The 15,236-nt window shown below is 43.5% G+C and overlaps 1 protein-coding gene across 2 annotated transcripts in view; it reads right to left on the reverse strand.

Annotated features, from left to right (window-relative positions):
- FUBP3 (far upstream element binding protein 3) overlaps positions 1-7,356 on the reverse strand; it is a 50,982-nt gene extending 43,626 nt beyond the window's left edge. For both annotated transcript variants that reach the window (XM_035015612.1, XM_035015611.1), the window contains exon 1: positions 7,190-7,356. In XM_035015612.1, coding sequence (XP_034871503.1) covers positions 7,190-7,273 — 84 coding nt within the window. In that variant the 5' untranslated portion in view covers positions 7,274-7,356. The remainder of the gene's footprint in view (positions 1-7,189) is intronic.
- Positions 7,357-15,236: the final 7,880 nt, after the last annotated feature.

The raw sequence follows: 15,236 nt of genomic DNA on the forward strand, positions 1-15,236 counted from the left end.
CCCCCCCAAAAAGTAGCTACGCGTCTCGTTATTGGGGGATTGGGAGTCCATCTGCCTGGAATTATATCCATTGGGATAAGGAGATAACAATGTAAAGCACCCAGAACAATGCTGGGCGCATGGTAAGAAATAAGAAATGTTTGCTATTTTAATCTTTTATTGAAAAATAATAAAAACACAGAAAAGTACACAGATCATAAGTTTATAGGTCGCTGAATGTCCCCACACTAAAATACCTGTATAACCAGCATCAAGATCAGGACACAGAACATTACTGGGGCCCCAAAATCTGCCTCACGCCCCCTTCAGTCACTACCTGCCCCCACCTCCCAAGCGGAACCTCCTAACTTCTAATATTAGCTATTAAAAAAAATTATTACAACCACCAATGACCTCCGTTTTCCAGATGAAGAAACAAGGCTTAAAGAAGTTAAAGAACTTGCCCAGTCGCTAAGCTAGTAAGTGGCAGAACCAGAACTTGGAACTCACATGGGCTGAATCCAAAGTCTTTTTTTTTCTTTTTTAAGATTTTTATTTTATTTGAGAGAGAGAGAGAGAGAGAGAGAGACAACACAAGCAGGGCAGAGGAGCAGAGAGAGAGGGAGAAGCAGGCTCCCTGTTGAGCAGGGAGCCCGATGCGGGGCTGGATCCCAGGACCCTGAGATCATGACCCGAGCCGAAGGCAGATGCTTACCTGACTGAGCCACCCCAGGTGCCCCAAATCCAAAGCCTTAATGAGCACTTCCCTGTACAGCAGCCCTCTGCCCATCCGTGGGGGGATACATCCCAAGACTCTGGACACCTGAAACCACAGATACTACCGAACCCTCTATGTATTGTATTTTTTCCTATACGTACATGCCTATGATAAAGTTTAACTTCTAAATTAGGTACAGTAAGAGATTAACAATAACTAAAAATAGAACAATTATAACAATATACTATAAAAAACTGTTATGTGAATGTGGCTTCTCTATCAAGATGTATTGCACTCGCTCTTCTTGTGATGATGCGAGATGAGCGGCAGAGGGGCTGTGAAGTACCGTTAGGCTACTGTTGACCTTCTGACAAGATGTCAGGAGGAGGATCAACTGCTTCTGGACTGTGACTGAGCACAGGTAACTGAAAACCTGGAAAGCGAAACCGCAGATAAGGGGGGACTACTGTACTACCCCCTGAAGCCTTTGTGACCATCAAATGAGAGAACATATATGGAAGCCCTTGCCTGGCATCCAGAGCAACAGGGGCTCAATGAATGCCAGCTATTGTTGTCATCAGAGATGGGGCCCCAGCTGATCCTGCCCTATTTACTGGCATTAACCAAAACAAGGAATTCTATATGCCAATCAAATAAGGCACAGCTCTCCGGAGTAGCTTTTCCGGACGGCTTCATGCCACCCACGTTTGGGCAGAATTAAATACTCCCTTTTCTGCATTTGCAAAGCACTTTATAAACTACCTCTAAATAATGTAACTCACTGAGGAAGTTATTGATTATATTGTCTCCCCACTATAGGGAGCTCTCTGAACGGGAGACCTGTTTCAATTCTCAGAACCGCTAGGGCAAAGGTTTTTTAACTGGGAACTCCAGGGCTTAGCTTTAGAGAATTCATGAACCTCCTGAAATTACATACAAAACTATTTAAGTATTCCTGAGGTGAGGTTCAAAGTTTTCAAGAGTTTTAAAAAGGTCCGTGTTCCCGAAAGTGAAAGTGCAACTTCCTTAATGCATAGCAAAGTGCTTGACACAGAGAAGGTACTCCTTAAAGGTTTGCTAAATTTAAAGTGGATCTGGAGAAGCCCATCTGAAGGCAAAATGCTAGGATGACCAGCTGAGGCTCTAAGCTGAAATGCTGCTCCAGCCAGAACCTGCAGAGGCCCCAAAGATGACATGTCGATTCGTTTTCTACCCTACATCCCAGCTAATTCTACCAGCATCCCCTCAGTGTGTTGTTCAGATTCTGATGTCTCAGAGATGGAAAGTTACCCAGCTACCTCTGTGAAGGAACCAAGTCCTTAGAACGCAGAAAACAGTGACCGAAGAACAACTGTGTATATTAACTATTTGTGTACCTCCGAGAAAACAGCTTTATTTCCCTTTGGCTCATCATTTTCAAATACAAGATGAGAATCAGAACCCTGGTCCTATTTCACCTGGCTCTTGTGAGGACTAATCCCACAATAAGATGAAACCAGCCGCAAACCCGTCTGTCTTATCTTTGCGCTGGCCTAGCATCCGGGCAGGAGGCCCTGGAGTCAGCAGATCTTCAAATAATGGCAGGCAATCCGAATCACATCACTACTTCTATTAACACTACTCGGTTTCACAAGTGATTTGCTATTAGCTGGTATGAGGATAAAAGTACAGTTTTTGCCTCTGAAAGAAGTACTGGCTATTCTTTCCCAGATGTCTTTATAACAAAACTCTAAATGCAAAACATTTTCAAGAGACGGGACTCTTAACAGAGTAAAAGGATTGCACAGAAAAGCTGGGGAGAGGGGAGTTCGAATACATGCCCAATATAACGTAATAGAAAGCAAAAGAACCAAAATGATATGGCCAATTTTTTTTCCCTAGATCCAGCTAGATGACAGCTTGGAATGTTCAAGGGCTTGAAGGAACTATTGAGATTATCTAGCTCAACATTTCCTGAAATTTGATCTGTAGAATGGGACTTGGTTTTATGAAAAGACAGTATGAAATTATATAACTTCAGGAGATTTACAACACACACCCCAAACTCCTATAGGACTTAATACACACAAGCATATTAAAGGTTCTGAGAAGTCCTGCATTAAAGAAGCTAATTCACCTTTACCTGACCCTGAATTCCCCAAATGTATCAGTCCATGAATCCTTTTCCATGGAAGATCCATGAACAGCCTGTAGATCAAGAGTTGGGATGGCCGACCCAGCCCAAGGTCAGACAGCTACTTGGAGGAGGAGACTCAAGTCTCCTCAATCTCCCTACACCGTTCTTTCCATTAGAACTTTCAAATAAAAACCAGAGATGATGGACTCACAATTTGGAAAAAGACGAGGGGAAAAAGCTGTTGATTAGGCATCCCAATGGCAACCCAGAAGTCAATGCCCCTTGTAAAGGGGCAGCTGCTAGTCAGCTCCTGCTGAGTACTGCCGTTCCTGAATGTGGGAGCAGTGTGGCCGGATCTTTTCTTGAGAAGCCAGAGATCTCAATTTTTATGTGAAATCATTCTAGTTTCTAACTGGTATTGTGTGGGTTAAACAAAGCATGCCTGCAGGCCTGCTGTAAGCCTTCTCCAGCCCATGGGCCGCTGGTTTAGCTCTGGTCTAGGTAAATTTGTATCTACAGAATGGGCCTTCAGGAGAAACCAAAGTCTGATGCTACATATGGGCTATGAGATTTTAAAAGAAAGATAAAGAAGTCTCCGATAAAAATGAAAAAAACCTTAGAAACACACAGTGGAACATACTGTGCATTTACTATCTACTTTTCAATAACGAACAGGAAGTTCAACACTTCCATGAAAGCAGTGACCCAAATGGGCTCAGTCACATCAGCAAAACCCTTTAACAAGGACTTGCTCTTTACAGGGCACTCTACTGGGTCCTATCAAAGCAAAGATACAGGAGCAGCCCATAGATTTCCTGCAAATATTGGTTTTCTTCAAATGTCTGAGAAAGCAAAAATGAATGGAGTTAGTCCCTCATGAATCGATGACTTGAGCTACTTGAGTTGGGTGTGTAGGAGATAATCTCAGTGGCATAGAGCTGAAATCAATGGGGCGCTCAGCACATTTGCCATGAGTCAGAAGCATCATGTATTAAGGAAGCAAAGGCAGTCTCTCTCAGGGAGTGACCAAGAGCCAATGAACAAAGGCTTTTCCTTTTAATGGTGGATGCACATTCTCGTAAAGGCAATTTTGTGCGTTGTACATAGCACATATATGCCAAATCATCTACTGCTTAGACCCAAAGCTCAAGACAGCAGCACTAGCAGGCATTCATGGAGAACCAAAGACATTCTGAGACCCCACGCCAATGAACATTTCCCAAAATAAAGTGCCGGTGAAGGACAGGTTCTAGGCCTATGGAACTGTCAAAAAGTTACTTCCTACTGATTCCACAGGGGCTTGGTCACAATCACTTGGGTGCTGAACCACCATGATGCCCAACTCCAATTGGCACCCATTACACTGTATTTAATGTAAAGAATACCCCGGAGTTGTGCAACACAGAGGCACTGACTGGGTCTAGAACAAAATAGGGGCTTAAAGTCCTGAAAGCATTAGCGGTTAGGCAAGAGAACTTCCTTCTACTTAGGTGATGACTGGCAGACGGCTGGTCCAACCTGGGGAAGGCTGCTGGGAATCTGTAAGACACCCTGGTGTTACACTGTCCTGTTAGCACACAAATGTGTGCACTACATGACAGGGGCCGCTGAACCACCAGCAGCAGGCTTTCTGGGAACATTTTTGTTTTTAGAAAAAACAAACCAAACAGAACAGAGTTGTACCTACTTATCCATCATCTCTGTGAGGTCCTCCGGTAACCTAGACAGTCAGGAGAGAAGTGCACTGTGGCCGCAGAACAGGATGGCCTAGCCTGTCTGGCTTTGAGTCCACATCCCACCTTCATAGGATCCTGCTCTCTCTAAACGATGAGTTTAAAAAACTTATTTTTGCTGACGTGCCAATGACTTGGAGAACTGAACATGTTTTTTTAATACCCAGCAGTCTTAAATCTTCATCAACGGGACGGAATCAGACCACACTTCTACACTTGTATACTTCCCTTCGGAATGGCTGTATTATTCGTTTGTGCCAAGCACTATTGACTCACTGAACTTCACGCTGCTGCGGAAAATTTTACATTTTACATGACATCTCCATAGACTCCCTTTTGATCTAGGAATACCATGCTCAGAGGAAACGAAGAGTAACGACTGATTCCCTATGTTGGAAAGAGTCCAAAGGATATGCAGGAGGATTCAAGATGCCAGGCAGGAAGCTTAGTAGATTAGGTACTGGGCTCCACATACCAGACTTATTAGAAACTGCAGGTTCAAATCCCAGCAGGTTCGATTTGGACTCTGTTACAATCTTCTAGATAAACTGAGCACAAGACAGCTTACTGCTCCCTAACAAACCCATGAGGGCTTTCTAGGCAATTGCTGGTGTTTATGAGGACATGTTGGGCGAGAGTGGGGGAAGCTTTGCAATCATTGAAATACAGAAATACCTTATCTTTTATTTCCAGTTACTAGAGAGAAAAAAAGCACATTTCTGCAACATGCCATGTATACAATGAAGTAGAACCATCATCATCCAGATGCCCCAATATGAGACCCATTGAGGTGAGCTTTACTATAAAGCATACAACAGTTTCAATTTCTAATATTCCATTCTTGCCCAATGCAAATCTATAAATAAACCTAAAATTACTCACAAACCTGTTTTTTTTCTTTAGTTTTTAAAGGCCATCAAATCCTTGGAGATAGTATCGACCTCCAGCTGTTAATATTCAGAAGTAATACACTTACAGTACTGTCTCCATTGGGCTTATTACTGTTCCAGTCAATGGTGCATTTCAGAGCTGGGAACATTTCCAATGAAGTTTTCTTTGCTAGTAGTAAACACCACTGCTTCAACAATCCACATTAGGTCAGCATTTAACAGAGGGTCTCCCTCCCTCTTGAGCAGGTTGTCCAAGAATATGAGCTCAACCACTGGCTCAAGAGAAGCAGAAAGTCTTCTCAATGGTTCAAAATTCATTTTATGTTCAACTACAGGCCTTCTGCAAACTGAGGATCTGAGCTCTTTAGGGTAGTGACTATAATTCTTCCTGGATAGAGAAGGCCAACAGGTGATTGTCACAAATCAGCACAAAGCGAAAGCCATTACATATTAGTAGCCAGTGAGAAACAAGGTTCAGGACCCTGGACTGTAGAGGAGAGCAGTGAAACACGCCGGCAAGCAGGGTGGTGCAAGGGGAGCTGGATGGCATGTTCATCCATTACAGCCACTGGTTGGCTCTGAAGTCTAAGTAAGATGGATACTCACTATTGTACCGGTTGATGCCTAGGCAGTAAGTAACAAGTCATCGGATAAAATTTTAGGTGGAACCACAGGTTTGGAAAGTTCTGGGATCCAATATAATGTCTACAGGAGCATCAGTATTAAAATGAAAAGTCAGTATCTGGGAAACAGGTAGGGTTCCCTCCCCTGGAATACTGGAAAGAGATGTAAAGACCATATCTTCAAGCGACCAAGTGGAGACCTTCTTCTAATACAATGAGTCCTGTGGCTTTCTGTTAGGAATCAAGCAGTAATTAGTTATAGCCCAACTTTTAAGGTGTCAGTTAGTACGCCTACAATTAAATAGGAAGAGACGATGAGTATAAGACACTCAGCAGCAAACGTTTAAGTGTCAGAGCTAACTTCTAAGTTTTACACACGACACAAGGACATGTTCTGCTCTAAGCACCATGCCAGAAGCCAGAGTATTTCTGGCAGGTCCCACATTCATTCTCCAGGGAAGCTTGCAACCTCTTACAACCCAACTTATTTAACTCTGGCAAAATGCACGACACTGTCAGATGGTAAGGTGTCACTGTTGGGATGAGTCCATATCACATTCTCCCCGAGAGAGGAACTATCGCCCGTAAGGAATTTCTACGTCTTGTGGTCCACCCACACCTATTTAACATGTTCCTCTCTCCTCTCTCCAAGAGTAACTTCAAAAGTAAAATACTCTCGAATTCCTGCCACTCCACCCTCCGAATACTGGAAGTCCGAGGACGATGTTTTCCAAGTTTTAAGAAGCTACAGGGCCTGAGACGGCCGCTTTCTGTCTACACCCGGGTCCTCACCGTGAGCTCCCCAGTCCCCACCCCTCGCGAACCTCAGAAGCCCACGCTGGATGCCCTGCAGGTCCAGTCCCGGCGTGGGGGCGCGGAGGGGCCAAGCGACCCGGGCAAACCCTCTCCCAGCGGCTGCGCCTAGGAGAGCCGCCCGACAGGCTGGGCCTGGGCCTCCCGGTGGCGCCTCATCCCTCGGCTCCTCCGGCTACAGGAGCCCCAAGAAAAGGCCGAGCCCGGCCGAGGCGTCAGCCCAGGCTGCCTCCGGTCCCCAGGCCCGACCTCCTCCTCCCCATCGGGCCCGGCCCCGCCTCAGGCTCCCGTGCTCCCGCCAGCCGGCCGCGCCCTACCTGCCGGACCCGGTGCAGGGCGTCCACGAAGCCCTCGGCTTTCATCCCCACCGGAGCGCTCTGCCCCTGCACCAGCTCCGCCATTACCGCCCCCGCCGCCGCCGCCGCCGCTCGGCTCCCCCGTCCGGCCTCCAGCTCCGCTTGGGGACCCGTAGCCGGAAAGGGAAAGTCGCTCCACTTCCGGCGGAAGGGAAGCCGGGACGCTGGACAGGAGAAGAGCCGAGCCTGTGGGGCGGGGTCAGGGCACGTGATCACGGTCCGGCCGGAAGTGGGGGCGGGGCCGCGGGCGCGTGGGCGTGTCCAGCGCGGGAGGCAGCTGTCCGGCCTCCAGGAACAGGTATCTGTTCCCAGACCAGATCTGGGCCCTGCCCGTGGATGATGTCGTAACAGGCCCTAAGGCTCGGATGTGGCCCGAGGTGTCCGGCTGTCGGCTGTTTGGTAACCCAGGGAGGAGTGGTGTAGCTTTCCCAAGACAGCACCCAAGCAGTCCTGGTTCACTAAAAACCTGACCCTGACAGCCCCCCCCAGGAATGGCCATTGGTTTAGAATATTGGGATTGAGGGCGCCTGGGTGGCTCAGTTGGTTAAGCGACTGCCTTCGGCTCAGGTCATGATCCTGGAGTCCCGGGATCGAGTCCCGCATCGGGCTCCCTGCTCAGCAGGGAGTCTGCTTCTCCCTCTGACCCTCCCCCCTCTCATGTGCGCTCTCTCTCTCTCTCAAATAAATAAATAAAATCTTAAAAAAAAAAAAAAAGAATATTGGGATTGAGCTCTTTGAAATGGCACCGTGAGGACCGAGGGAGGCTAGAGGGCAAGGGGCAGCACCACAAAATGTCAGTTTCCCCAACGTTTGCAGAGAGAACCGGGCCGGAGTTCTTCAGATTGCACCGAGGATGGGTTAAGCCATACCTGGGGTTGCCTGGCGACACAGCTCTGGAAGGACGCTCCCAATGGAAAGTCCTCTTATACATTCTTTCTCAAACCCTGGGACTCTGGGGAAACAGAAAATAGAACAGGACCATCATTGCTTCCATGCTGCTGAGTCAAAACCCTACTGCAAGGTGCCTTCTTGGAATGCTTAAGTAAGTTTTTCTTAATGGTACTAGCTAGGTATAGATACTGCAAAGCAAGGGAAGGAATCTTAGTGCTGGAACACACTTGAGCTTTTGAGGTGAATCTTACAAATGAGCAAACAAAATCCCCAGAAAAGAAACAAGGCTTTGGGACTTTGACACACTTCTTGTTAGTGGCAGGTCCAAGTTGGGGCTCCCATCTTTTGATTAACAAGATTGCCCTAATGATTAATATTTCCCAAGTCCTGTTGTGCCAAGGAGTTGGATTTTAATGGAGAATCATGTCAAGCATTTTATGCCCCTCTTGATATTAGGAAGGAAGATAAGCACTAGAAAGGAAATTAAGGAGTGCCTGGGTGGCGTGGTCGGTTGAGCATCAAACTCTGTTTTTGGCTCAGGTCTGGTCTCAGGGTCCTGAGATTGAGCTCTGTCTTGGGCTCTGTGCTCAGCATGGAGTCCGCTTAGGTTTTCTCTCCCAATCCCTCTGCCCCTGTCCCTGTAAAATAAAATAAATCTTTAAAAGTAAATAAAAAGGAAATTAAGAAGTAAAATATAGTATGATTTTCTTTGATGATCCTTTGTGTCAGCATGCTAGGAGAGCTTTGGGTTTTGGAAAGAAGTGTGGAGAATAACTGACCAATAATCAAAGAGTAGTTCTTCATTTGTTAATGACTTCACTACCAGACTGTGAGTTCCTTTAGAACAGAGACTGAGTCTTATTTTTCCCGGTGTCGTTAAAATTTGGCACATAGCTGCAAAGAAAACTTATTTTGAATTGAATAATGCCAAATTGGGATAATTCTTAGAGTATGGTAAAATAAAAGAATTTGACAAAACTGTAAGATTGAAGATTATCACTTTCAGACAAAATGTTTCAACCCATGTAGGAAAGCACATAGTTGGCTGTGTTCCAGTTGCTGGTGAAGGGCTGTCATGAGGCAGGACCAAAACATGTCAACACACCTATTTGTGGTCCATCATGAGTGTATTCTCTTTTAATTTTGCTATGTTTGTAAAACTCAAGGATATGGCATCAACCTTCAGGAATGGGGATGATTCTACTGACCTAATATCATGATGCTTGTGCTTTGAATATTTTTTAAAGAGGTATGTTAATTAATCCAAATTCTAGCTGGCTCTCCCTATGAGTATGAATAGTGAAATCAAGGTTATTGGCCCAAACTTAAAGGCATATTCCAAAGACCACAGACTGCCTAAGTAGGAAGACAAGGTTCTGATCCTCCCCCTCCTACTGGTTGAATAACTGGGTAACTGACTCATTTCTAAGGGCACAGAAGAGGAAGGTGACCCACACCTGGTCAAGTCCACTGTTACATGTTCTACTAATAAACCGGACTTCATCATCTTAACATTTATCACAATTGATTTTCAATCACTGTGCAATTATTTATTATTTGTCTCTTCCACTAGAATAAAATTAATAGTTTAGCTAGTTACAGAACTCTGGATTGTAAATAATTCTTCTTTAAAATATTGAAGGCACTACTCACTGTCTCTAGCATCTAGTATTTATTAAAACAGCTTTATTGATGAAAATTTGATATACAATAAACTGCACATATTTAAGGTATATACTTTGATTTTGTTTCACATATGTACGCACCTGTGAAGCTATCATTACTATCAAGGTCATGAATGTATACACCACCACCAAACATTTCCTCCTGTGCTCTTCTGACTCCTCCATCTTACCCTTCCACAATTCTCCAGCCTCCACTCCACTAGCCTCCCCAACCACAAACAACCACCAATCTGTTTTCTGTCACTCTAGATTAGTTGTAATTTTCCAGAATTTTATATAAGTGAAAGTACATAGTATGTACTCTTCTGAGTTGTTTCACACAGCGTAATTATTTTGAAGTTCATCCATGTTGTGCTGTGTATCAACAATTCATTCCTTTTCATTGTCTAATAGTATTTCACTGAATGAATAAACCACAATTTATCGGCTCTCTCACTCTCTTTCTTTCTCTCTCAAATAAATAACAAAAAGAAACCCCCAAACCTTGAAGTTGGAATGGGAGGTGGAATGGAATAGAATATTTGCTGGGCAAACAAAAGTCAGTGCCTGTTACAGAGTTGCACAAAGAACAAATTGGATTCATATTTGTTCATCATATTCCAGTTGAGGAGCTGAAATTACTCATCTCTTATCCTCTTGTCCTTTCCATAATCTTTGCGACTCAACACAGATGAGCATCAGATCCAATTTATAAGTGGAGAAAGTAAGGCACAGGGAAGTCAAATGACATATCTAGATTCCCAAGAGAAATTACTGTTTGTGTTCCCAACACCACGTATCTGGTCCTTAAGTGACATTGAAGTATAGTGGGTGGATGAATCCCAATTTATCAAATCCTTGAGTATTATCACTTGGGTAGAGTTTCCTCCCAATGCTCTGTTAGAATTGAAGTGGTATCATTGGTTTCAGCCAGAGCTGTTCCACTCCTTGCTGACAATAGGACAATTTCTCTAGCTCATTATTCAGCTCTCACTCTTGATGGATACATTGGCTGGATAAGAATCTTAGATTGGGATAATAATTTACAAGGCACTCCTTCATTATCTTCTAGCAAGCATTGTTGCTGTTGGGAGGCCTGATGTTATTCTAGTGTATAATCCTTTTTGACTTTTTTTCCTCCCTTTCTCTGGAAATCTATAGAATCTTCTTTTTTTTTCCTCCAATGTTCTAAAATTTCACAGTGGTGTGTCTTGGAGAGTGGGTCTTTTTCCATCCTTTATTCTGGCCCTTTCACTGTGGAAATTTATGTCCTTCAATTCTGAGAAATTGTCTTGAATGATTTAATTGAGGATTTCCCCTAGCACTTTCTCTATTCGTTGTTCTAGAGCTTCTATTATTATTTGGATACTGGACCTACTGGACTGGTCTCCTAATTTTCCTATATTTTCTACTTTCTCTTTCTTTTTCTCTTTGCTCTTCTTTCTGGGTTATTCCCTCAATTTGATCTTCCAATCTTTCTGTAGCATTTTTTAAATTTATGCTGTCATGTTTTTAAATCACAAGAGGTCTTCTTTGCTCTCCAAACAATCCTTTCTTTAAGAAATAACATTTGTTTCTTGTATTGTGGATGGAATACGTTTTCTTATCTCTCTGAGGATTATAGTATTTTTTGAGGATTATAGTACTTTTTTAGAAGTTTGTTCTCTCTGCATAGTGTATGTTGCTTGTAGGTCACTGTTCCCAATTATTTTATGTATATATGTATGTATGTATGTATGTATGTATGCATGCATGTAAGTGGGCATTATGGTCTCTATCTTTCATGTTACAGACTTTTCTCAGATATTTTGGAATCCATGGTGGTCTGCTCATGTCTCTGGGTAGTTGAGAATTGTGACTCTGAGCTTCACTGTAGAATGGTCCAGCTGGGGTGTTTGTTGGACAACCCCCAATGTCAGCATCTTTAGGCTGTTCCTCTTGGGCATGTTAGATTACCTATAGAAAACTATCCCAGTCTCCTTTCTGGAAACCAGAGCACCTATTTTAGTTTAAGTTATATTTTCATTCCTCTGATTATTTTACTGATACCTGTGTCCCTGACATGACCATGAGCTTTGGAGATGGTGGCACTGTGTCCATATTGTTTGCTATTGTATCTCCAGCATTGAGCACATAGGGTTTGTTCAAGGAACAATTATTTCTATAAATTAATGAATGGACTCTTTTAGCAAGGTCTTTTAATCCCTGCTTTATTATTTTGTATTATGAAATATTTCAGACATACAAAAAAGTAGATAGACTAATGCAATAAATGGCCATTTACCCAATACCAACATAAGCAATCAGCACTACAGTTACTAGTGAAGAACCCTGTGTAACCCTCCACCATCCTATTCTATTCCTTCCCTCTCCAGCGGTAACTGTCTTCCTGAATTTGGTGATCTGCATGCTAGTGGATGTTGTGTTCTTGTGTGTATATATAGCGAATGCTTTTAAACATCATATAAATGGTATCAAACACTATGCAATTTGAGTCTTTTTGTTGTTGTTGTTGGCCCCACATGTATTTTTGAGGTCTATCCAAATTCACATATGTAGCCCTATCTCAATTACTTGTACTCCATTCCACCATATGAATAAACCAGAAACTATGTATTCTTTCCCCTGTGAGTAACCATATAGTTTCCTTTTCTCTGTTACAATGTTGCAACAAGTCTTCTCCAACTTGTCTCTTTGCATATGTATTTGAGAGAGTCTCTAGAATATATGCCCAAAGGTGAAGTTGCTGAGGGGCCAGGGTGAGTAGAGGACATGCCCCTTAGCTTTGCTCAATAAAGCCAAATTGCTCTCCAACGTGGAAACTATTTCTCCAAAGTGGGACACACATCCCATCAGTTAAAAATGACCTCTTGCTACTCCTCATCCTTGCTGACATTTGGTATTACCACAATTATTATTTTTTTGAACTCTAATGAGTTAAAATTTTTTAAACAAATATTTAAAATTTAATTTTTATATCATGGTAAAAGATACACAACAAAGGAGTTACCTTAATTTTAACCACTTTTAAGTTTACAATTCAGTGACATTAAGTACACTCACAATGCTGTGTGACCACCACCACCATCCATCTCCAGAGCTTTTTCCTCTTTCCAAACTGAAACTCTGTGCCCTTTAAACACTAACTCCTCTTCTTCCCATCTCCCAGGGCCTGGCACCCACCACTTTACTGTCTGTCTCCATGAACTTGACTACTCTAGGTACCTCATGGAAGTAGGATCGTATAATATTTGTCCTCTTGTGCCTGGCTTATTTCACTGACCATAATGTCTTCAAGGTTCATCCATGTTGTAGCAGGTGTCAGAACTTCCTTCCTTTTTAAGGCTGAATGACATTCCATTGCATGCATGTACCACATTTTGTTATCATCTGTCAAAAGACATTTGGGTTGCTTTAGCATTTTGGCTATTGTGAATAATGCTGCTGTGAACATGAGCGTACAAATATCTGTCTGAGTCCCTGCTTCAATAAAATTGAATTTTTTATTTATTTTCATTTATCTGAGAGAGAGAGAGAGCAAGTGGGGGGGGGGACAGTGAGGACAGAGGGAGAGAAACACAAGCAGACTCCGTGCTGAACATGGAGCCCAACATGGGGCTCGATCTCCTGACCCTGAGATCATGACCTGAGCCGAAATCAAGAGTTGGTCACTCGGGGCGCCTGGGTGGCTCAGTTGGTTAAGCGACTGCCTTCGGCTCAGGTCATGATCCTGGAGTCCCGGGATCGAGTCCCGCATCAGGCTCCCTGCTCAGCAGGGGGTCTGCTTCTCCCTCTGCCCTCTTTCCTCTCATGCTCTCTGTCTCTCATTCTCTCTCTCTCAAATAAATAAAATCTTTAAAAAAAAAAAAAAAGAGTTGGTCACTCAACTGAATGAGCCACCCAGGTGCCCCTCAATAAAATTGAATTTTAATTTATGTTCTTTTCTTGGGATGAGCCCATACTAGCCCTCTAGGAAGATAAGTCCCTTCAGGGCTTACCTCTATTCCTCTCAGCACTTAGTGTATAGTGAGTACTTAGAAAATAATGGTTGGCTCATTGGTAGAAAGAGAAGGTTGTATTCACCCTTAGTCAGTCATGGTTATGATACCTGATGTACCTACCAGGCCACTCCCTAGTTATTCATGGGGAGGTCCTGAGACAGAGTCTCACCAAATGTCATGTCTCTGTCTTGCAACAGGAATTGCCCCATAGACCACATTCCCCAAGCCAGGACTAACTATTCGGGGCTTGGTTGTTATTCTAGCAAAATAGTTGCCACTTGAGATAAGAAGAACTTTATTCATCAAAGGAAGGGAGTCAAGGCGTAGCACAACTGAATACAGACCCTTGACCTTTGCCATTCACGTTTTACAAGTGCTCAACTGACAGCCACGGGAGACAGGATCTGATCTGCTTGATGGTAGAGGGGCTTGGATTTCCAAGGAATATGTGCAGAAGCCCGCTCGTTCCTCCCTCCACTCCTGTTTACTGAATGTTTTACCATTCCGAACACCTGATATACATCGCTTCATTTAACGCTTGTAACACTCCTGGGAGGTGGGCCTGGTATCTCTGTTCCATAGATAAGGACACCGAGGCTCAGACAAACTGAGGCACTAGCCACAGCTACTTAGTTTCTCTCATATGGAAGAGTGCACCTAAAGGATTATATTAGTTTTCTATTGTTGTGTAACAAATAACCACAAATTTAGCAACTTAACTTATTATCTTACAGCTCTGTGGGTCAGAAATTGTGTCACAGTATAGCGGGGCTTTTTTCCTGGGGCCTCATGAGGCTGAAATCAAGGTATCCCTGTGGCTAAGGTCTTATCAGAGGCTTGGAGTCCAATCTCATGTGGTTTTTGAATTAATTTCTTCACATTTGTAGAACTCACGGAGTCTGGATTTTCATGACCAGTAAGAATACATCTCTCTGACACTTCAACTTCTTCTGAAGTCTCAATTGATTAGGTTGGGCCCTCTCGGGATGATCTCCTTTTTGATTAACATAAAGTTAACTGATTAGTAACCTATTCACAGGGGTGATATCCCATCATATTCCTAGAGCTCATCTACTCTCAAGGCAAGGGGATTATACAGGATGTCTACACCAGGGGACAGGAGCTTTACATGCCATCTTAGAATACTGCCTACCACAGAAATCAATGAAGGATTCTCTTCCATGTAACAAAATAAGACTGGTGGGGTATGGGGGAGTAAGGAAGGTGATCAACCATTCAGGTTTGCCTGGGAATGAAAGGGTTTCCAGGATGTGGGACTATTGGTACTAAAACCAGGATGGTCATGGGAAAATCGAGATGAGTTGGTCACTGAAGATATAGAAAAAACAGACCCTTAAGGCTTGCTACCTTAGCCATCCTTGATTGTTGCTTTGTGCTTTCAGGAGGGAAGGAGAATTGAAGGGTGAATAAAGCAAAGTAAAAAGGAGGGGA

This window comes from Mirounga leonina, unplaced genomic scaffold (assembly GCF_011800145.1).
Source record: "Mirounga leonina isolate KUSES-001 unplaced genomic scaffold, KU_Mleo_1.0 Mir_170, whole genome shotgun sequence".
NCBI lineage: Eukaryota > Metazoa > Chordata > Mammalia > Carnivora > Phocidae > Mirounga > Mirounga leonina.